The sequence below is a fragment of the Lepidochelys olivacea genome, assembly GCF_965140295.1.
Source record: "Lepidochelys olivacea isolate rLepOli2 genome assembly, chromosome: 2".
Taxonomy (NCBI): Eukaryota; Metazoa; Chordata; order Testudines; family Cheloniidae; genus Lepidochelys; species Lepidochelys olivacea.
In genome coordinates, this window is record NC_140412.1 from 98,214,494 (window position 1) to 98,233,254 (window position 18,761).

Sequence of the window (18,761 nt, forward strand, 5' to 3'; positions counted from 1 at the left end):
TTTGGGGAAATAGGAACTCCAAGTGGTCCTTTCCCTGTTATTTGTCTAAATCACTTGGTGGTGGCAGCATACTGTTCAAGGACAAGGTGAAATTTGTGCCTTGGGAAAGTTTTTAACCTAAGCTGGTAAAAATAAGCTTAGAGGGTCTTTCATGCGGGTCCCCACATCTGTACCCAGAGTTCAGAAGGGGGAGGGAACCCTGACATATTCATACTCATTCTTCTTGTGTAATTAACAAGTGCAGTAATGTACATTATTATTACATGCATATATTCATGATTATGTGACGTAGTTACCTACAATAGCAGGGAATTAGAGTCAATAGTCCTAGATCCTATGTTCACTACATTGACATGTTCACTACTTGACATTTCAATGAAGTATAGTTTTAGCTAAATGAAAAAGACTCTCTCTAAAATGGCTTGTGTTTAGGTCAGCTATTAAGTTCAACATATACAGAGAGATTTTAGATCTTACATTTTTTAAAAAAAATCAATGGTAAACTGAGTGGCTACATTATTTTTACGCTGGAGGAAGAATGTCCTCTTTCACAACTCATTTAACATTTTGATTTATTTTATTGGTTGCTATTTGCTTCCATCAGTTTCCTGCAGATCATGAACTTCTAATCTAGAGCCCAACAGCCACAAGTAGGTCCTGGATTTTATCTTATATTATAGATGTAGAATTTGCTTGTATGGTAAGGAACTGTTTTGCACCTGTCTTATCCTGGATTACAAGCATCTGTTATTTGGGTTTGAGGTTGCACAACATAAGCAGCTGGGATATTAAATGGTTTTCAGCAAGTTTCAACATACAGTAATATGACCAAAAAGGTATATATTTACCTGTTGGTCTCCCAGAAAGCATGAGATGTTCACCTATCTATATCTTCTGCAGCAGATATTGCACCTACCTAAGGGCCTGCTGTTTTTCCCCTTCCCTTAACCTGTTTACTTGTCTGTCTATCCTTACATTATCAGCTCTATGGAGCAGAAACTCCTTGAGTGTCTCAAAAGAAGCCAGCACATAGTGGACGCTACTGTATATGATAATCATGCATTCTACGCCAAAGTTACTTTCCATGGGAATTCCTTCCATGATTGTGAGAATAACTGTGAGAACGTGGATCTATGGAATTTTGTTCAACTTGAAGCAAAAACACAGCTAAAGACAAGATGACAGTACGAAGAGAACTCTGACATTTGCTTTGATGTCAGCCTGTATTATTAAAAAATTATAGTAGGAACTACCTAACACTATTACCAAAGGTTACGTGGTTGTTTATGTATTAATCCCATTTCAATTGTTCATATCTTCATCATAAAATTTTAATCTTTTGGGCTGAGATTATCTAGACAGACTACCCAATGTGAATATTTTTTTGGAAACTGAGCAACTGAGCAGCTGTTTGAGTGAAACGAGAGATTTTTTTAAAAGGTACACTTTTCCCATGATTAGAAGAGTCTTGTAATCTTTTGTTTCCCAGCAGCACAAGTGGCCAGAGGCAGACACTTGACATTTGGCCTGGAAATATTTCACAATGAAAAGTGCCTTTGAGTATTCTAGCAAAAGATAGTTTTGATTTAACAGAACCATGACCGTTTGAAAAAATGTTCTACTCATGCACAATAGAATTTTAACAAGTGTGATAAGCTATTATAGTGTGCAGCTAAGTACATCCACTTTGCATTTGTGGAGCTAACTTATCTGCACAGGGTAAAATCTAGTGAAGCTGAGTAGTAAGTGAACCCATGTCTCATTCAATGTTACACTTTGTGATGGGGTGGACTAGGTCCAGAGGCCCCCTGCTGGAGGCCTCATGGCCCTGCCTCACCGTGCCCCAGAAAGCAGAGGAGAAGTACTCCAGGCAGCCTAGAGTGGCTGCAGAGGAAGCAGCCAATCAGAGGGGCTGCTGGACGGCCAACCAGAGGTCACGAGGGCCATACGAAAAGCAGCAGAGACAGAGCAGTCAGTTGCTTCCTGGAGCTGAAAGACAGAGGGCTGGGTTCTTGGCTGGCTGGAAGAGCAACAGGACCACAGACAGCTCAGTGTGGGCAGGGCTGAGACCAGGAAGGACTGCCGAAGATCAGAGAAGCTAAGAAGGAGCTCCTGGGTGGCTGCAGGGACCAAGCAAGGACTGAGCCCAGAAACTAGCCAGACCAAGCAAGGGTACCACGATGGGCCCTATTGGTCTGGTTAAAGATTGAGCCTAGGGAGGGCTGCCGAAAAGGACACCCCAATGGAGAGTACTGCGATGGGCCCTGTTAGACTGTTATAGAGGGCAGTGTCTCTGGGGGGAAGCCTTGGTGGAAGACAGTGTGTGAGACTCAGCCAGAGGGCTGAGTCATTGAAGACACATCAAAAAAACAACTGGCGGCGGAAGGGGGGGCACTCGCAAAAGGTGGATGCCAACAACTAAGAAATGGAAGGCTCACACCAGACCACAAGGGGGCACTTGTGAGAGGCGACCCCATTACATATCTTATAACATAAAAGCTACTCTTAAAGTTTGTAGGGTAGAGGTTCTCTGGCAGTCTTATTTTTAAGGTGCAAGACCATTCAAGGGAAAAGATTACTGTAACCTGCAGAAGGTGAAATAAATGACAAGCAGCAGCCTTCTCACATGACGTTAATCAGCAGTTCAAAAAGGACAGAACGACAAAATACGCTAAAAAGATATTTTGGTCACCTTAATAATTGACTCTTTTGTATCATCCAACTTCAGCTCAATAGGTCTTTCCACAATAAACAAGTTAGGAACACTGGAGAGAACACAACCATGCAAAAGAGGGCGCTTCAGGCTGGCCCCTTCTTCATTCATGAGATGGAATGTTAGATGTTTCAGTGCCACAGAACGGACTCTAAGGAAACAAAGTACTAAGGATAATGGTTCTTTTCAGTGGGGCATTTTAGCTCTTCAGATATATATACAGAGTTAGAAAATGTCAGAAAAAACACACTGATAATGTTTAAGATTCATAGATATTAAGGTCAGAAGGGACCATTATGATCATCAAGTCTGACCTCCTGCACAATGCAGGCCACAGAATCTCACCCACCCACTCCTGCAATAAACCTCTCACCTATGTCTGAGCTATTGAATTAATCATTTACCCACAACATTTCAAATCAGCCCTCACTGTAAATCAATGGAATAAGTTTTAACAGTTTAGGTTAGACTTGCTAATATCATACATCAATCACATGCTGAAATTATTACAGGACATTACTACTCACAACTGCTTTTTTGAGAAGAGAAGTCGTAGAGCAGCCCTTAATCTAGTAGTTCTAGGGAGAATCCCTTCTCCTTTGTCAGAAGACGTTTTGCTTAGACTCAGGATGTGGGTACCCAGTGTCTCTTCTGTGTCTGCATAACCCTAAAAACATTTAAAAACCTATTCACCAGTTTGCTTAATTAAGAAACAAGCATGTCTACTTTTGACAAAAAACAAAACCATATGAATGGAAACTGTATGTTTTCTAGGTAAGATTATATTGAATTGTACTAAGTACTTCAAATGAAACAGTCTTGGAAGTGCACATAAAGCATGCCCTTCCCTCTAAGCGCATGCTTCTTCCCTCTAAGCACATCTAGGGAAGGAATTGCCTCACACACTTTCTAATTCAAGTCTAGACAATGATTACCTTTCCAGAACACCCCAAAGTTAAATTCTCACGACCCAGTGACTTAAAAAATAGGACGCCACCTACCTTAAAACAATAGAAGGTGGGGGACTATTTAGGCAACTATCACTTTTTTTAATAAAGTTAAATCATTTTAATTCTGCAAAATAAAATGTTTCCACAAAAACCAGGTGTGACTGTAAGAGTTCATCAATGCCCACTAGCAGAAGGCCAACCATATTGTAACTCACATCAGGCCCGACATATTCACTATCCCCTCCACAAACACTGTTGTCATAGTGTGTATCTAAAAGGTATGCCATAAAGTATCATACATAAACTGGTGACAAGCTGGTCCCAAATATCATCGCTTGATGTATGTACAGTTTGTGTACAAAGATGTGTATGTTTGTGTGGGAAATATGTTCTTAAAATGTGTTTTGGAGGCAGTGCATAAATCCAGTCTGCCTTAGACAAAGGTATGTGGATTCAACTGTCTGACTGGCTTGATTACAGGCAGAGGGCAAGGAAAGAATATTTACACATAAGGTAAACAAAGCAATCAAGCTAACAAGCGGCACCTTAGCAAGCACCCCAGAAATCCTTCCTGACTCTTGAGGCTGAGACAATGGACTTTGGGTACTATAAGAGCAAAGAGACATTTTAGTTATTCATCACTTAGGGGTCACAGCACCCTTTGAGCCTGTGAACGTTGGATCCTCAAGTCTGGAGGGCTACAGCCATGGTTTTTAACCTATTTTTTTATTTGCAGACCCCTAAAAAATTTCAAATGGAGGTATGGACCCCTTTGGAAATCTTAGACATAGTCTGCGGACTTATTCTTGTTTAATTATAAACCATCTCAGTGCAGTGTACTAAAGTGAAGTGAGAGTCTTCAGCTAGTCTAATAGGCTGGTGTGTGCATTGCCTCTTTGGAGGCAGCAAACGTAGTATTTATGAGAGTGTCCAATGAGAGGGAATGGACACTGCAGAAGACATTTCTGGGGCAAATCAGCAATCGGGGTTCACTGTACATTACCACTTAAGAGCATGTCCACACTGCAGTACGGATACAACCTATAGCTTGTGTAGATATACCCACACCAATTGTACTCTAGCTAGTTTGCTAAAAACAGCAGTGAGGCTGTGGGAGCACAGGCTGCACCAGCAAGTACATACATAGGGAGGTGCGGGGATGAGGAAGGGGACGCTTGGACACACCTTGCTAAAGCCCGTGCTACTGCATCAGCACTGATGGTTTTAGCAAGTTAGCTAAAGCACAGCTAGCGTGGGTACATCTACACAAGTGGCAAATCATACCCACAGCTCCAGTGTAGACAAATCCTGACTTAAAAAGCAAAGCATGGAGACTGCCTGAAGGTCTCAGGACAGTAAGGGTCATTAATTATGTTTAATCAAGAAAACAGAAGTTTCAAAAAGGCATGCCACCCGAATGGAGGACGACAGCCAATTTGTACCAAAAGATATGAAGCATATTTAGGTCTGTATTGCACTAAGTTACATGAAATTTGAATAATCAGGAACCTCCCACAGATGTCCAAACTCAGTGACGCAAAAAACAATGAGGGAAAATAAAGCAAAAATGGCCAGATCTTTATTACTTTTACAATCTATTTTGTAGTAGCGCCGGCAGGCACCAAACTATATTGGAGTCCATTATACTAGATGCTACATAAACAGTAAAATACAGTTCCTCCCTCAAAAAGTTTGCAATCTAATTTGAGCAGTATGCCATAAGAGAATGTGTGTTCATCTACACTGGAATTTTCAGTCATGTTCTAACAAGTGTTAATGACTACATATTAACTAATACAATTGTAATTTCTACCATAGGCACTTCACAAACATTTGTTGCAGGACACGAATATTTGTTCCCAGTTGTGTTCAATTTCACATATAGTTGTGCTAGTTAATACATTTTGAATTTTGTAGTTAATTGACAGTCTAAATAAATCCTATGACAAGCAAAAGGAGGAGGGAGCATAAGAGAAACATAAGATCATGTGGTTAGCTACTGCACAACTTTTTGTTCTCTAATCTATACATCAAATCACTGACAAGAAAGACAGACACTTTGGTATTTTTCCATTCTGAAAGATGAGAATGTTGTTTAACTGCAATAAAACACCGTAGTATTTTCTTTTACATTAAGATCTCTCAGGCAAAACAAAGCAGACAAATAATAGAATAAAAACAAAAAGACTAAAGCTCCAAAAACTGTGGTATACAAGACCCTGATCTTAAGAAGATTTCCTAAGGGAAAGCTTCTGGGATTTTTTCCATTTACCATTTGGTGTTTTTCGTTTTGTTTTAGTGTTCCTCTGGTCTGGAAGGTTTAAAAGGCAGATAGAACTCTTGTAAAAAATACTTTGAGACATATGTTAGAAATACATTAAAGTTTCAGTTTTCCTGAACCTGGAGGCAAGAATTTGGGCTGATGGAGAGAGCTGGGTTGTGAATTGACACAGGGAAGAATGATTCGTCATTTTATCTTATCTCTACAGTCTGAACCAGATTCTTCAATTGCAATGAACTTCCCATATCTGCTTAGGAAACATACAAAACTGTCCCCTATTTAACACCCTTACATTTTGGCCTGCTCAGGTGACTATTACTTGCTCATCTATTCCACCCTCTACCTTGCTGAATTTTCTTCTCCTTGTGTAACATGACAATGTTGCAGTGTAAGTGTTTTTATGGTAAAGTAATTAACCTCAGCTCAAGACAAACTGTGCTTTAAAAAAAGCTGCAGGTACCTGTAAAATTGGAATGATGGGATAGAGGGCTTCAATAAACTTGTTCCAGGTCAGTGTTGTCATCATCAATCGCCCCTGCAGGAGATACATAAGAATGGCCTTGGCAGCAGAGTTCACCTGCTCAACAACAAAGAATAAAATAATGTAATAAAGAAAAAAGAATTTGTTGATCCCACAGTATGAAATTAAGCTGTGCTTTCTAAAGTAGGTTTTGAAGGAGAAAACACTTGAAATGTAATCAATATGCATTAGAATCTATTACTTGCTAGTTTAGTATTGTCTTCCACACTTGAGCTTAGATTGCAAAAGACCCTTACAGGAGACAACAAAAAGAGGGAACAAGCAAGGAGTTTCTTCTCCTTTATACAGTTCATGCAAGGACTTGAAACCCTTAGTCTCAGAGCTCAGAGGGTATATTCCCTCCATTCATCCCAAAAGGGAAAGAGACGGAAGGAGGTGAGGCCATTGTTCATTCCACAGAGCAGGTTGGTTGCACCAAAGGTAACAGGCTCAACCACTCTAAATGATGGTTCAAAACTGAGGCAACTTTGGCATGTAGCCATGAGGGGAGGGACTGCTCTTCCTGAACAATTCCTCTGCAACCAGTACATGTGGCAATGCAAACTCTGCACCACCTCCTATTTACACTAGTGGTTAAAGCCACAATTAGACTCTTAAAGTTTTAATGCACTTACAGCTTAGCTATCAAGTGGCTGTTATGGCACTGGACATTCTACTTAAAAAGAAAAAAAAGTTCTGTGAAGAATATGAAAAGATACATGTTACATTCTGACATTTTTTTAGGTTTGTCAAATCCCATTATTCCCTTTTGTCCATAACTTCCCCCCCCCCAATCTTTGATTCATATTCTTTTCAAATTCTAATGACTCTTTCCAAGCACTGAAAGTAGTATTCATTAAGAGAAATTAGTCACTATGAACTCAGACACCTATTGGCCTCTTTCTTACTTTCTTTCAGTCTCTGGCTTTATACAACAAGTTCTCTTTCCCTTCTTATGTGACTGTACTTCTCTGGAACATTTAATTCTCAATCTCCATGACATACTGTTTTTTCCCCAGAGTGATTTAAAGATAGTTGCATGACCATGTGTCTTTCTTCAAGAAAACAGTCAAAAGTATTATGCCAGCAAAACACTTAATTGACATTTAAATCTTCTCTCTCTCTGTCTCGTGTGTTTTTATATACATACAATTTTTTTTCTGAATTATTTATGAATAATTAGAGACAGAAATTTAGAAAAAAAAATTTCATAGTATTCTTCAGAGAAGAGATATGCACTTTTATTAATCCCTAGACACATTAAGCTCACAACTCAACATCGTATTACTTTGTTTTGAGTTGTCAATAGGACTGTCTGAAGGAAGAGATTCACAAACAATGCAAACACCTGTATTTCACTCACATTTCACAACACCACTAGCTAAAGCTGGTGATGAATGTGACAAAATGCTATTTTGTCAAAATGTACTTTTCCTGGGAAAGGGTTGTTTTTTATTCATTTCTTGACTCAGATTTTTCCCCAAAATTGTCAGTATCTCTGCCCACATGCACCACCCCTGCAGCTCCCATTGGCGCAGTTCCTGGCCAATGCGAGCTGAGGAGCCAGTGCTCGGGGAAGGGCAGGAGCAATGCACATCCCCCATGGCCGTTTTTCCACTTAGGAGCAGCAGGGACATGTCGCCGCTTCCGGGGAAGCGCACAGAGCCAGGTAGGGAGCCTGCCGGCCCCGCACCAACTGGACTTTTAATGGATATCAGAAATGCCGGTTTTTAGAGCTTTCCAATTGATAAAGTGCCGGATAACACAGCTTTTACAGTACTTGCTCTTTTAGAAAATACAATATTAAAAAACTCACACACAAAATGTATATATTCCAACAAAATTTGACTTAAATTTCTTAAAGATATTAATCTTTGAAATAATGCTTTTCAGCAAATTTGCAGCTAAAGAAAGCTGTTAAATGTTGCTTGCATATAGTTTTAAGGGAATCCTTAACCATCAACAGACAACAGTACAAATCCAAATCTGCTAGAAAGTAGGTACAACTACATTGATTTCAACTAGATTTCAATTTATTCACAGCAGTTCTAAATTAGATCCAGGGAATGAATACAAATTATGAACCCAATCCTTCAAACATTTACACATGAAGTTTAACTATAAGCACATGGGAGTTCCTTTTCTTTTAACAGAACTATTCACACGCTTAAATTTAAGCAAACATAGAAGTGTTTGATGAATCAGGACCTAAGATTATTTGCTGTTAATACAAATTCAAAGGGTAACCAACATTTAAAAAAATACTGTCTTTATTCTTCAGAGAATATCCATTTACCCCTTCACTAAACTTTATAGGCACTTCACAGACTTCATTATACTAGTATTTAAAGTATTATTTTGCAAATTGATATTTTGCTAGTCAGGATAATAAGATTAAAAACAAAACATATTCTTCTTTACTATATCTTCCAAATAAAATCAATGCATTAGAGGAGGTTTTTATTTAATCATATAAACCAGGTTAATTTCATTTGTATGTTAGTACATGTACAGGAAAGAATCCTTTACTGAACAACTTTATATACAGAGAAGCTGTGTATGTAAGAAACTAAGCAGTGTAATTAATAACTTTATTTCTCGGTTTTATTATTATTTTCTTAGTAAAAGGTACTTTTAACTCTTTTGTTACAATTCCTGAAGTTAAAATTATCTTTCCATCTCTCAATGGAAAACTGAAAACACCACTGAGGATATGAGATGGATCATTCCTTCATGCATAAATGTCAACCCATAAGATTTTTTTTAACATTATACCTCATTTTGGGACTCCTGGAGGCCAAATGTACAGATTTCATATAAAACTTTTGGATGAAGAAGAAAGTGAACTCCATGACAAACAGAAGACACAGGTTTTGTGACATTATGGATACCCAAACATTCCTAGAACAAAAAAAAGTAAATGGTTAATTTCAAAATTCAAAGAAGTTCCTATTTCTATACCATTTCTTGCAGATGCTATTTCTTACTTTGTGTGTTCCAGGTATAAGGACATAAGCATACTATGCTAAAATGGCCCCAATTGCCATGCAAAGTATAAGCATTCAGGAGCTACAGAATAGACGTTGGTGCTACTGTTGCTCCATAAATTTATATGACAATACAAATATTTTATTCTTGACAGGCTGTTGCTATCTCCCTTTCCTGCTGTGACAACTTGATACCTCAATTCTCATTTGAGGTTACTGGGCATTTCCTGACCATTTCAGGAGGACCACAGTCCCTGAAAGTGGAGCACTATGGAAGTAGACACCTTTGCCTCTTGACTGAGAATCCCAAGCAAAGTAGGCTGTAGACACTGATCCTTCATGAACTCTTTTCAAAGGCTGAATGGCATTTCAACCTTCTGGAATGGTCCATGTGAAATTCCTAAATATAAAACTACAGAAAAGTTTATACTACTTTTATAGTATACTACTATACTACTAAAAGAAGATTTAGTAAAAAGAATCAGATAAACTAAATATACGATATGCATCTCACCCAGTATGCATATTATTTTCCCAAACTCTGCAAAAGCTAGATTAGACAAATATAATCCGTGTATCAGAAAACATGGCGGGGAGGGGGAGAGAGGAGACAGACCAAGGAAGAAATTCTGGCTCTTCTGAAGTCAATGGAGTACTACCATCGACTACAATAGGAACAGAATTTCACCAAAATTCCTTAAAGGTGCCCTACAAAAGGAAAAAATAGACTACTACTCTTTAAAATATAGAGCATGACCTGGAGAAAAGTTTTTGTTCTTTTGTTGTTTGTATCAAAAAAATTAGTTCTTGTCTACCCTAGATGATGGATAAGTGGAGAATTAGTAGGATTACGACATCACAGATACTATGAAAGTGAAAATCAAAAACGTTTGAGAAGCTACCTGATTTTATTCAAACTCCTTAAACTTTTGTTTTTTTGTGAATATATATTTAATGCAAACATTCAGGACAGGTACTGAAGCGTGAAATGTGATTTAAAATAGTAGTTTGAAACTCATTTGTATTGTGGTAATGCGTAGGTGCATAAGTTACAGACGAGGACCACAGTGTGCTAGGCACTGTGCAAAGGGAAGACAAAGGCAGAAACTGAGGGGGGTTATTTGCTTCTAGAGGATTTCCATCTGTTTACAAGTACAATGATGTTTGATTTTAACTGCTGTCTGTGAAACTCAACTAGCGTTCTTTCTATCTTATGCATCAGCCCCAGTAACACATATATTATAAGTTAAATTAGCCACTCAGTGACACGCATGTACAACCAATGCCTTCAGTTGGATTGCACAAATATAAATAATTGAAACTTAGTAAACAGTTCTGTTCATAGAGAAAAAGAATCCATAGTTCTCTCTGCCCACAGTTTTGTTCTTTTGGAAGAGTTAACGTTTAGACAGAATTGTAAAAAGCAGTAAAAATGAACAAATAAAGTGAACTAAAGTGAACAAATACAACTCTGAATACAAGCAGGGAGTAAGCTTTTAAGTAAGAAGTTGCCATTTCTACTTAGTCACTTTTCAGAATACAGCTGTGTTTTAAGGAACTCACAACTCTATCCCTTTGGCTAAAGGATAAGAAACTCCTTATCAATCCACATGTATGAGTCATCTATAACATTTCCACAGAAAAATGAAGAGAAGATTTAATATTCCCGATATTTTTAAAGTCAAAATTAGGTACATACACAAAAAAGTTGACTAGTCTTAACCTAAACACTTTAAACAGGTGTTTAAGTCAGAGACGAAAAGGGACACAAAGCAATTTATGTTATTTTTTCAGGTCATCTATTAGTTTAAAGAGATTCTTCATCAATTACTTGAATATAGATTCACAAAATATGTTTGTATATTTATTAATACTTTCAGTAAACTTTTTCTATGAATGAACCTTTCCTAGAAGAGCGGTCAACTCAAATGACATTGCACTAACGCACAAGGACTAAGAAGGGAAAATGACCAGAAACAAAAGTGAACCTAGCCAGTCTAGTTTCAGTGTCCAAGTTAATTAGACTGCATAACTCATTTGTGATCTAAAATTAATTTAAATATCACATTTTAATCTGTTATAAGGGAGGTAAAATTAATGACATGCAGGATATTGAGAGGGTATTTGGAAAAAAGCTGAACACATTGTTTGGATTTATCACACAATATGAATCCCAGACTCTATTAACCCCTGCCACTATATCTAGTACGATCTATAGCCAAACCAGTTCAGCTTCACTCTTTTACAAATAAAACATCAATCTTCAAGTCCAGACCAACATATAGCAGACTGGAAACAGACTAAACTGTAAAATCACAGATAAATGACAAAAAAAAATAATCCACATTTTCTTCAAAGAAAACATGATAAAACCCATATGTAGCTCTAACCTTAACAATTTCCAGACAGCAATGGTAAGCTTCAGTTTTTATATTCAGCAGAGGATGGGACAACAGATGGAGAAGCACCTTCTGACTCTCTGCCTGCAGCAATTGGTTAGCCTGGGCAGACTTCCAGCTACAAGTGGAAACAGTTAAATATCCAAGATAAATTAGCGGCTATACTGTTTGTTGTACCACATTGATAAACATGCTTGTTTTACAGAGTAAGACATGGAGGACTTCTGCAAAATTTATGATTATGTCCAGTGTACTGCAGGGCACACAGGCAACATTCCTTTTAAAGTACAGACAGTCATCATCTTGAAGAGGAAATGACTCAATATAGAGTTCAGAGGTCATTTTGAATTTTCCTCCAATGTTGTAAAACTGCAACTTATAATACTGATATTCACTTCTGTACATTTCACTTAAGTTTTCCTTGATGTAATGTGGCACTATAGATGATCAGAGTAGTAATCCTGGTTGGGGAGTTTGAAAAATGTATAAATGCTGTGACATTTTTCACATTTTAGTCATCATGTTTAAGTTGTATAAATCTGGCACATGATCAAAACAACATACACATAAGTGAGCCAACATAACTAAAACCACAAAGTCTTATCTCAAGACTGCAATGGATACTGAAAAAAGGAGCACAACTTTAAGTGATTGCTTAGCACTAATTGGTATGGTAAATCCACTTGCAGTAATAAATATTTAACAGATCAATTACTTGAATATAGATTCAAAAATATGTTTGTGTCTTTATTAATACTTTCAGTAAACTTTTTCTATAAGTGAACCTTTCCTAGAAGAGCTATCAGCTCAAATTTCAGAGTAACAGCCGTGTTAGTCTGTATTCGCAAAAAGAAAAGGAGTACTTGTGGCACCTTAGAGACTAACCAATTTATTTGAGCATGAGCTTTCGTGAGCTACAGCTCACTTCATCGGATGCATGCCGTGGAAACTGCAGCAGACTTTATTTATACACAGAGAATATGAAAAAAAATGACATTGCACTAATGCACAAGGACCAAGAAGTGAAAATGACCAGAAACAAAAGTGAACCTGGCCAGTCTATGCTTCCATTTCCACGAAGCACATCTCAAAATTGCAATGGATACTGAAAAAAGGAGCACAACTTTTTTAAGTGATTGCTTAGCACTAATAGGCAGTGGCAAATCCACTTGCAGTAATAAATGTTTATCAGATATACCTAATTAGCAGCAGAAAATAGAGGAGTGGAATTCACATTTTCTGACAGGCAGCATGAATAGAAATGTCTCTTCAGACTATGAAATTTGTTGTTTCCTGCCTTTATAACTTGCTCACAATTCTCAGAAACCACAGCCTTCCAAAGAAACTATGTATATTAAAATGAAAAGAATCATGGGGGGAGGGTGAACCTGGGCTCAGGGTGGCTAGCCCCCAGCCCAGCCCACCCCTTCTACTCAAAGCCCTGCCCATCCCACCCTGCTACCCCCTGACAGAACCCCCCACAGCCACGGGCCGCCAGAATGCCCCGAGCCCCAGGTGAGCTGCAGAGATCCCCTCCAAGCCCCAGAGCACTGGGTGGATGAGCAGGCAGCATGCCCCTGCACAATCCCCAGCATGCTAGGCAGGCGGGTGGCACGCTCTCTCCCCCCACAAACCCCGGAGCGCTGAGCGGCATGCCTCCCCGCACACAAGCCCCGGAGCGCTGAGAGGCACCCTCCGCGCCCCCCCCCCCCCACACACACACACAAGCCCCGGAGTGCTGAGCAGGTGGGCGACACACTCCCCTGCACACAAACCCCGGAGCACTCAGCGGGATGCACGGCCCCCAGCACCAGTGCACCGAGCGGGTAACACAGCTCCCCCACCCAGCCCCAGAGTGCCGGGAGGCGTGGCGTGCTCCTAACCCCCACCCCAAAACACCGGGCAGGCAGCGCAAGCACCAGCTCCCATCGCCCGGAGTCCCTGGCCGCAAGCTGGCACCTGCCCCAGCCCAGGGCTCCAGCCATGGGGGAGAGCCGCAGAGCACCAACAGGAAGCAGGAGATGGTCTGGGGGTGGAGCATGGGCGGGACCACAAAAGGCTCTTTGGTGAGGCACAGCATCCCCCAGTCTTTGATACCCACTGGCCACGAAAAGAATTCTGAAGTATAATTAGCTTAAATTTGAATTTCATACCAAGGCTACAATGCAGAATCTCCTTTTCAGGAACCACAGACTAGCAGAAAGTATTTACCTATTGTACGCTTTAAAAAGATATTTGGTAAGTAAGCTCCCATTGGAATTTACAACATAAGAAAGAGTTCTCTCTAGCAGAACAACTGCAGTTAAAAAAAAATATATATATATATATATCTCTGGAAAATATCCAAAATGGGGATCAGATCAGAAGTCAGTCAAAAGGGGAAGGAGGGACAACAACCCAGGAGATACTGTTTACCAGAAAGGTTTTAAGGGCCACTCCCCAAAATCCTCATTATCACATTTAAGCTTCAAAGGCAAAATTATGCCAAGTTGTCCTTAAACAAGTCTCCTTGAAAAGTTACTTTCTAATCTGTTTTCAAGAAATGTCAGAGTTAAAATGGTGGCTTCGACCTTCAAATACATTTGAGATGCTTTTTTTTAAAAAAAAAAAAAAAAATCCTAATGCTCTCTCTCTTTTTTTAACTAGTTTAGTGACAAAACTTTGCACATCTCTTTTCTTTTAAGATATGCTTGGATAAATTAAGGATGGGAACAAGACCATAATCTAGAACGAGTAAAGAGTCCACACTTCACCTGCAACATATGGGACACAGTTCTTCTATACAAAGAAAATAGTAATAATTTAAAGTAATAATTTATTTACATATTCAAGCAAACATGGATGATTTCCTGAAGTAATGGAAAGTGCTGATGATAAGGAAGACTATTTAGGGCCTGATCTGCCAATTCCACTAATTCAAAGAAATGTTTTTCTCCCTAAAAAATAAAAAATAAAAGGCAATTATTAATGTTAATTTAAAAAATAAGTTACTTCTGTACATTCTGAGGACTAGAAAATTTGGTGGTATCCACCAATTACATCTTGCCAGACTCAGTCTCTCTCTGCAATGAAAACAACACTATTCCATGTGGTTAACCAGGATAACAAATTACAGTTACTATTAAATACTTTTAAAACAAATTACAACAATGTGATCAATTGTCCATGTTAGCGAGTACAAATGCCTACATTTATGGGCTTGTGGGCTGCTAAATAACTCAGAGGTGCTGAACTTCCTCAAGTCCCATTAACTTCAATACGAACTGAGGGTGCCCATCATTTTGCAGCATTAAGACCATAACACATCAGAGCATCTCAAAATATTCCTAAGCCCTTAATATTTAAGCCATTTTAATAATGAAGTACTTCCTTCAAGACTACAGTAAAGATCAATAAGTGTTTTCTTAACTAGGGTCTATAAAGTATAACACTATTAATCCAGATTATCTGTACTAGAACTAGCTTTATGAATCTCATCAAAACATAAAATATTATGTTTTTGTACATCTGTTAAGGCTAACCCTTCAGAGTTAGGTATTAAATACAAATTATTTAAACTTTAATTTTAAGAGCTAGTTAAGTTGAATGTTAAGTACAAGGACATAAATTCAGTTTCTGAATCTGTGTATGTAACTGATGAATGAACTCAGAATTCTAACTACATGATGATACTTCTGTCCAGAAATAACATTACACTTCTTTGGGACTGTGCCTGATGTAGCTTCTCTCTATTGGCTTTATTAATGGAACAAGGAATGTAGTAGTCTGTACAAACAGGAACAACTTTACACTGAGTAATGGAAGAAGATAGGTTAGTACCACACTGAAATCATTTAACACTATAAAACACATTATTCCTTGTCTCCTTGTTAAGGACTTCAGAGTACCTAACAGAGTAAATGTCCATGAAACACATGAAGACAATAAGGATCTCTCTCTCAAGATTCGTAGCATAATGAGTGTCCAAAGATCTTTACCTTGTTGGTAGTGCCATCTTATTTGGACTGCTTGGAATATAAAATGTTCTAAGTCATTTCAAGTAGTGCATAATTACTTTACAGCATTTTTTCCTTAAAATATACTACTAATTACTTTCAGACCTTTCTGGTTATAAATTCACACAGCAATACCCCTTATTTTTAACTCCTGCATGTGCCAGATTTTCTCAACTTTGTGGTTGATATTAAGTGAAACTGATTTCTGACATGAGGGTAACAAAGTACACATATCAACAAAAAACAATGAATATTCTCACACCTAAATATTTTGGTCTCTAGTTTTTCGTTCGTTTTTAATTTTCAAACAGCTTTTCAATATAGTTTTTGTACCAGAATCCAATACCTCCTTACGGACATCCATCATAAAGTTACAGGTGCAGTCAATTGAATAGACAGCCTCTGCAGCTTGTTTATAAATACTGTAGTTCTCAGAATTCATCTGCTCCAAATAGGCTGCAACAGATTCATGAATACTTGGATATTCCAAGGAGAAGGGCATGTCCACGGAAAGAAGAAATAAAGCAGTCACCAAGCTCTCTGGTAACACTTTGCTAGCCTTGAGAAAAATTGAGGGGGAGGAAAAAAAGGAAAAAATTAGTATAAACATTAGCTATTAAATTCAGCTTTTGAATTATTTAACAAGTGCAACCCTCAATGCTGCTATTTAGTATTTAAAAAAAAAAATCTGAAAACTGACTTCAGGATTCTACAAATTTGAACAGATGGAGACCTTTTAGGAAAAACTGAGGGGAGCCTATAGCCTTTTGGTATAAAAGTCTGTGCTAAAGTAATATATATATATGCATAGTCCAGCCCTGGGATTGGACCCTCCGCTAATTTGTTAAATTGTCTCTAATGAGTAACCACCAGATGGTAACACAGACTCAATTATTTCTGTAGCCTCTTGCCCTTTATAATGTTATCATTACAGGTATCTTTATAATCCCTAAAATACTTGCAGCTTTACAATTGTATGGTGTTGCAACATATTACCAGATGAGAACTTGCTCTAATTGCAATAAGTGGTCACTCAGCTCAAATTAGTAATTCAGAGTCTGACAGCTATATTGCTCAACTCCTGTCCACATACAAGATAAAAAAATAAACAAAAAAACCATTTGCTGAACTCAAAATGATAGTAATGAAAATAGTGTTTACACAAAAATTGATATATCTACAATTTTTAGGGACTAGAGAGAAGGCATATACGTTAAATAGTACAATACAAGTCATGGTAAATCATATTTGTATCAGTTAAATGATCCTCCTAGACAATGAATGTTAAGCTGCAAAACTTCTGAAAAAAAACAAAGTTACACTGCAGAACAAAGCAGTGAAAAATTGTTTAAATACAGACAAGTCATTAAATATAAACTAAAAACTCCCAGGGTTTCTAAAGATTCCATTCCTAAACAGAGCTCCAATTTTTTAGACTGCCTACAATTTATAGATAATTGCAGGGCTGTTTATCATGATGTAATAATTCTTTGCAAACAGTAAAAGTTTAAGGTTACTGCAAAATATAAGGTATTATCATGGCACATAATGGTCCAGGCATCAGACAAAAGTTCAAGTGCCTTAATACATAGAGCAAGTAAAGCAAAAATAATTCTATCTGAACAGCGTTCAATTTGCTATTAACAAGCAGAGGGCAGCATAGTCTCGCAAACCACACAACTCTTGGAATAGCTTGAAAAACACGGCAGTGATAAAATTATGCTTTTGTATAAGTATCCTTTTAAAAGGCTTACCCAGTTAATCAATCTAAGCAAATAAACCTTCTGTAAGCTAATCACACAATTAGAACAATTAATATCTGTTTCCTGCATAACCTAATCTACTGATCTAATATGATTCCAGGTATGGTATTTGGAAATAATTAATCTATAATGAATGCACAGTGCTAGCGGCAGTCACGATGAATTAAAGAACCTTCAAGAGTAAGTACTATTTACGTGATAATGCTGCTCCACCCAACATTCCAATGGCCAACTCCCACCAGAGAGTCTTCTTGCCCGAAGCCACTTGCTCCTGCTCACTGTTATACAGAGCAGGACCTCTACTGCTCATCTTAGACATTCATGAACATACTGCTCATGAAAGTACATCATGACCCAAAGTGAAATGTGACACTTTCATGCCTCTTCCTAGCCTTCCAACACACCCACCCACACTTGTGTTCTCATTTCAGGAGCTGAGAGGAAGGAAGTCCTTGGGTTCTATAAAAAAAAAAAAAAAAAAGTGAAAAAAGTTCACCAAAAAAAAATTCTATCTTTAGCAGAAATTGAAAACTGCAACAGATCTTAGCCAAAGGCCCGTACAAGCTTAAAAACTGAAGACTGTGGAGGTGGCTACTCTATTCCATTATCCTACGACCTCAGCAATTCACCAGGTTTCCTTTCTTGCCAACAAAGCTTTGTTACCAGCACCAACAACCAAACTCATCTTAGGAAAGAACCTCTTTGTACTCTCCTAGTATTCAAAGACAAAACAAGACTACTTTTTAAAATCAGTAAAAACATTAACAATATTCAGTTCATTACTAACTTTGTTTCCCCCTCACCTTTTCTACAGGGAGAAGCGTTTGCAACAGTCGCATGCTGAAAAGTGAAATGCTAATAAATGCCATTCTGTGGTGCACTAACATCAGCTCAGGCTGCTCTGAGCTGATGTTACTTTTGTGGTAAGATATGGTTTCTCCAAGTGAACCCAGGACCATAAGCAGCTTATCTTTCTGCAAGAGAAAACAAAAGATACAATATAAATTCCTATCAACAAAAAGCATCATCACCAATCATTCTCTCTTATTGCAGGACCTTTACAAGAACAAAAGTGAAATATTTATATAAGGAGTACAACTAAGCAAAGTGTCAACATTCTACTATTATTCTTTTCCAGAAATATAACACAAGT

At 38.1% G+C, this 18,761-nt stretch overlaps 1 protein-coding gene across 2 annotated transcripts in view; it reads right to left on the reverse strand.

The window, feature by feature from the left end:
• RTTN (rotatin) overlaps window positions 1–18,761 on the reverse strand; it is a 143,523-nt gene that overhangs the window by 101,312 nt on the left and 23,450 nt on the right. For both annotated transcript variants that reach the window (XM_084619019.1, XM_084619018.1), the window contains exons 11-18: window positions 18,412–18,582; window positions 16,192–16,404; window positions 14,674–14,786; window positions 11,842–11,968; window positions 9,240–9,365; window positions 6,405–6,521; window positions 3,241–3,380; window positions 2,693–2,864 (exon numbers count right to left, since the gene is read on the reverse strand). In XM_084619019.1, coding sequence (XP_084475145.1) covers window positions 2,693–2,864; window positions 3,241–3,380; window positions 6,405–6,521; window positions 9,240–9,365; window positions 11,842–11,968; window positions 14,674–14,786; window positions 16,192–16,404; window positions 18,412–18,582 — 1,179 coding nt within the window. The remainder of the gene's footprint in view (window positions 1–2,692; window positions 2,865–3,240; window positions 3,381–6,404; window positions 6,522–9,239; window positions 9,366–11,841; window positions 11,969–14,673; window positions 14,787–16,191; window positions 16,405–18,411; window positions 18,583–18,761) is intronic.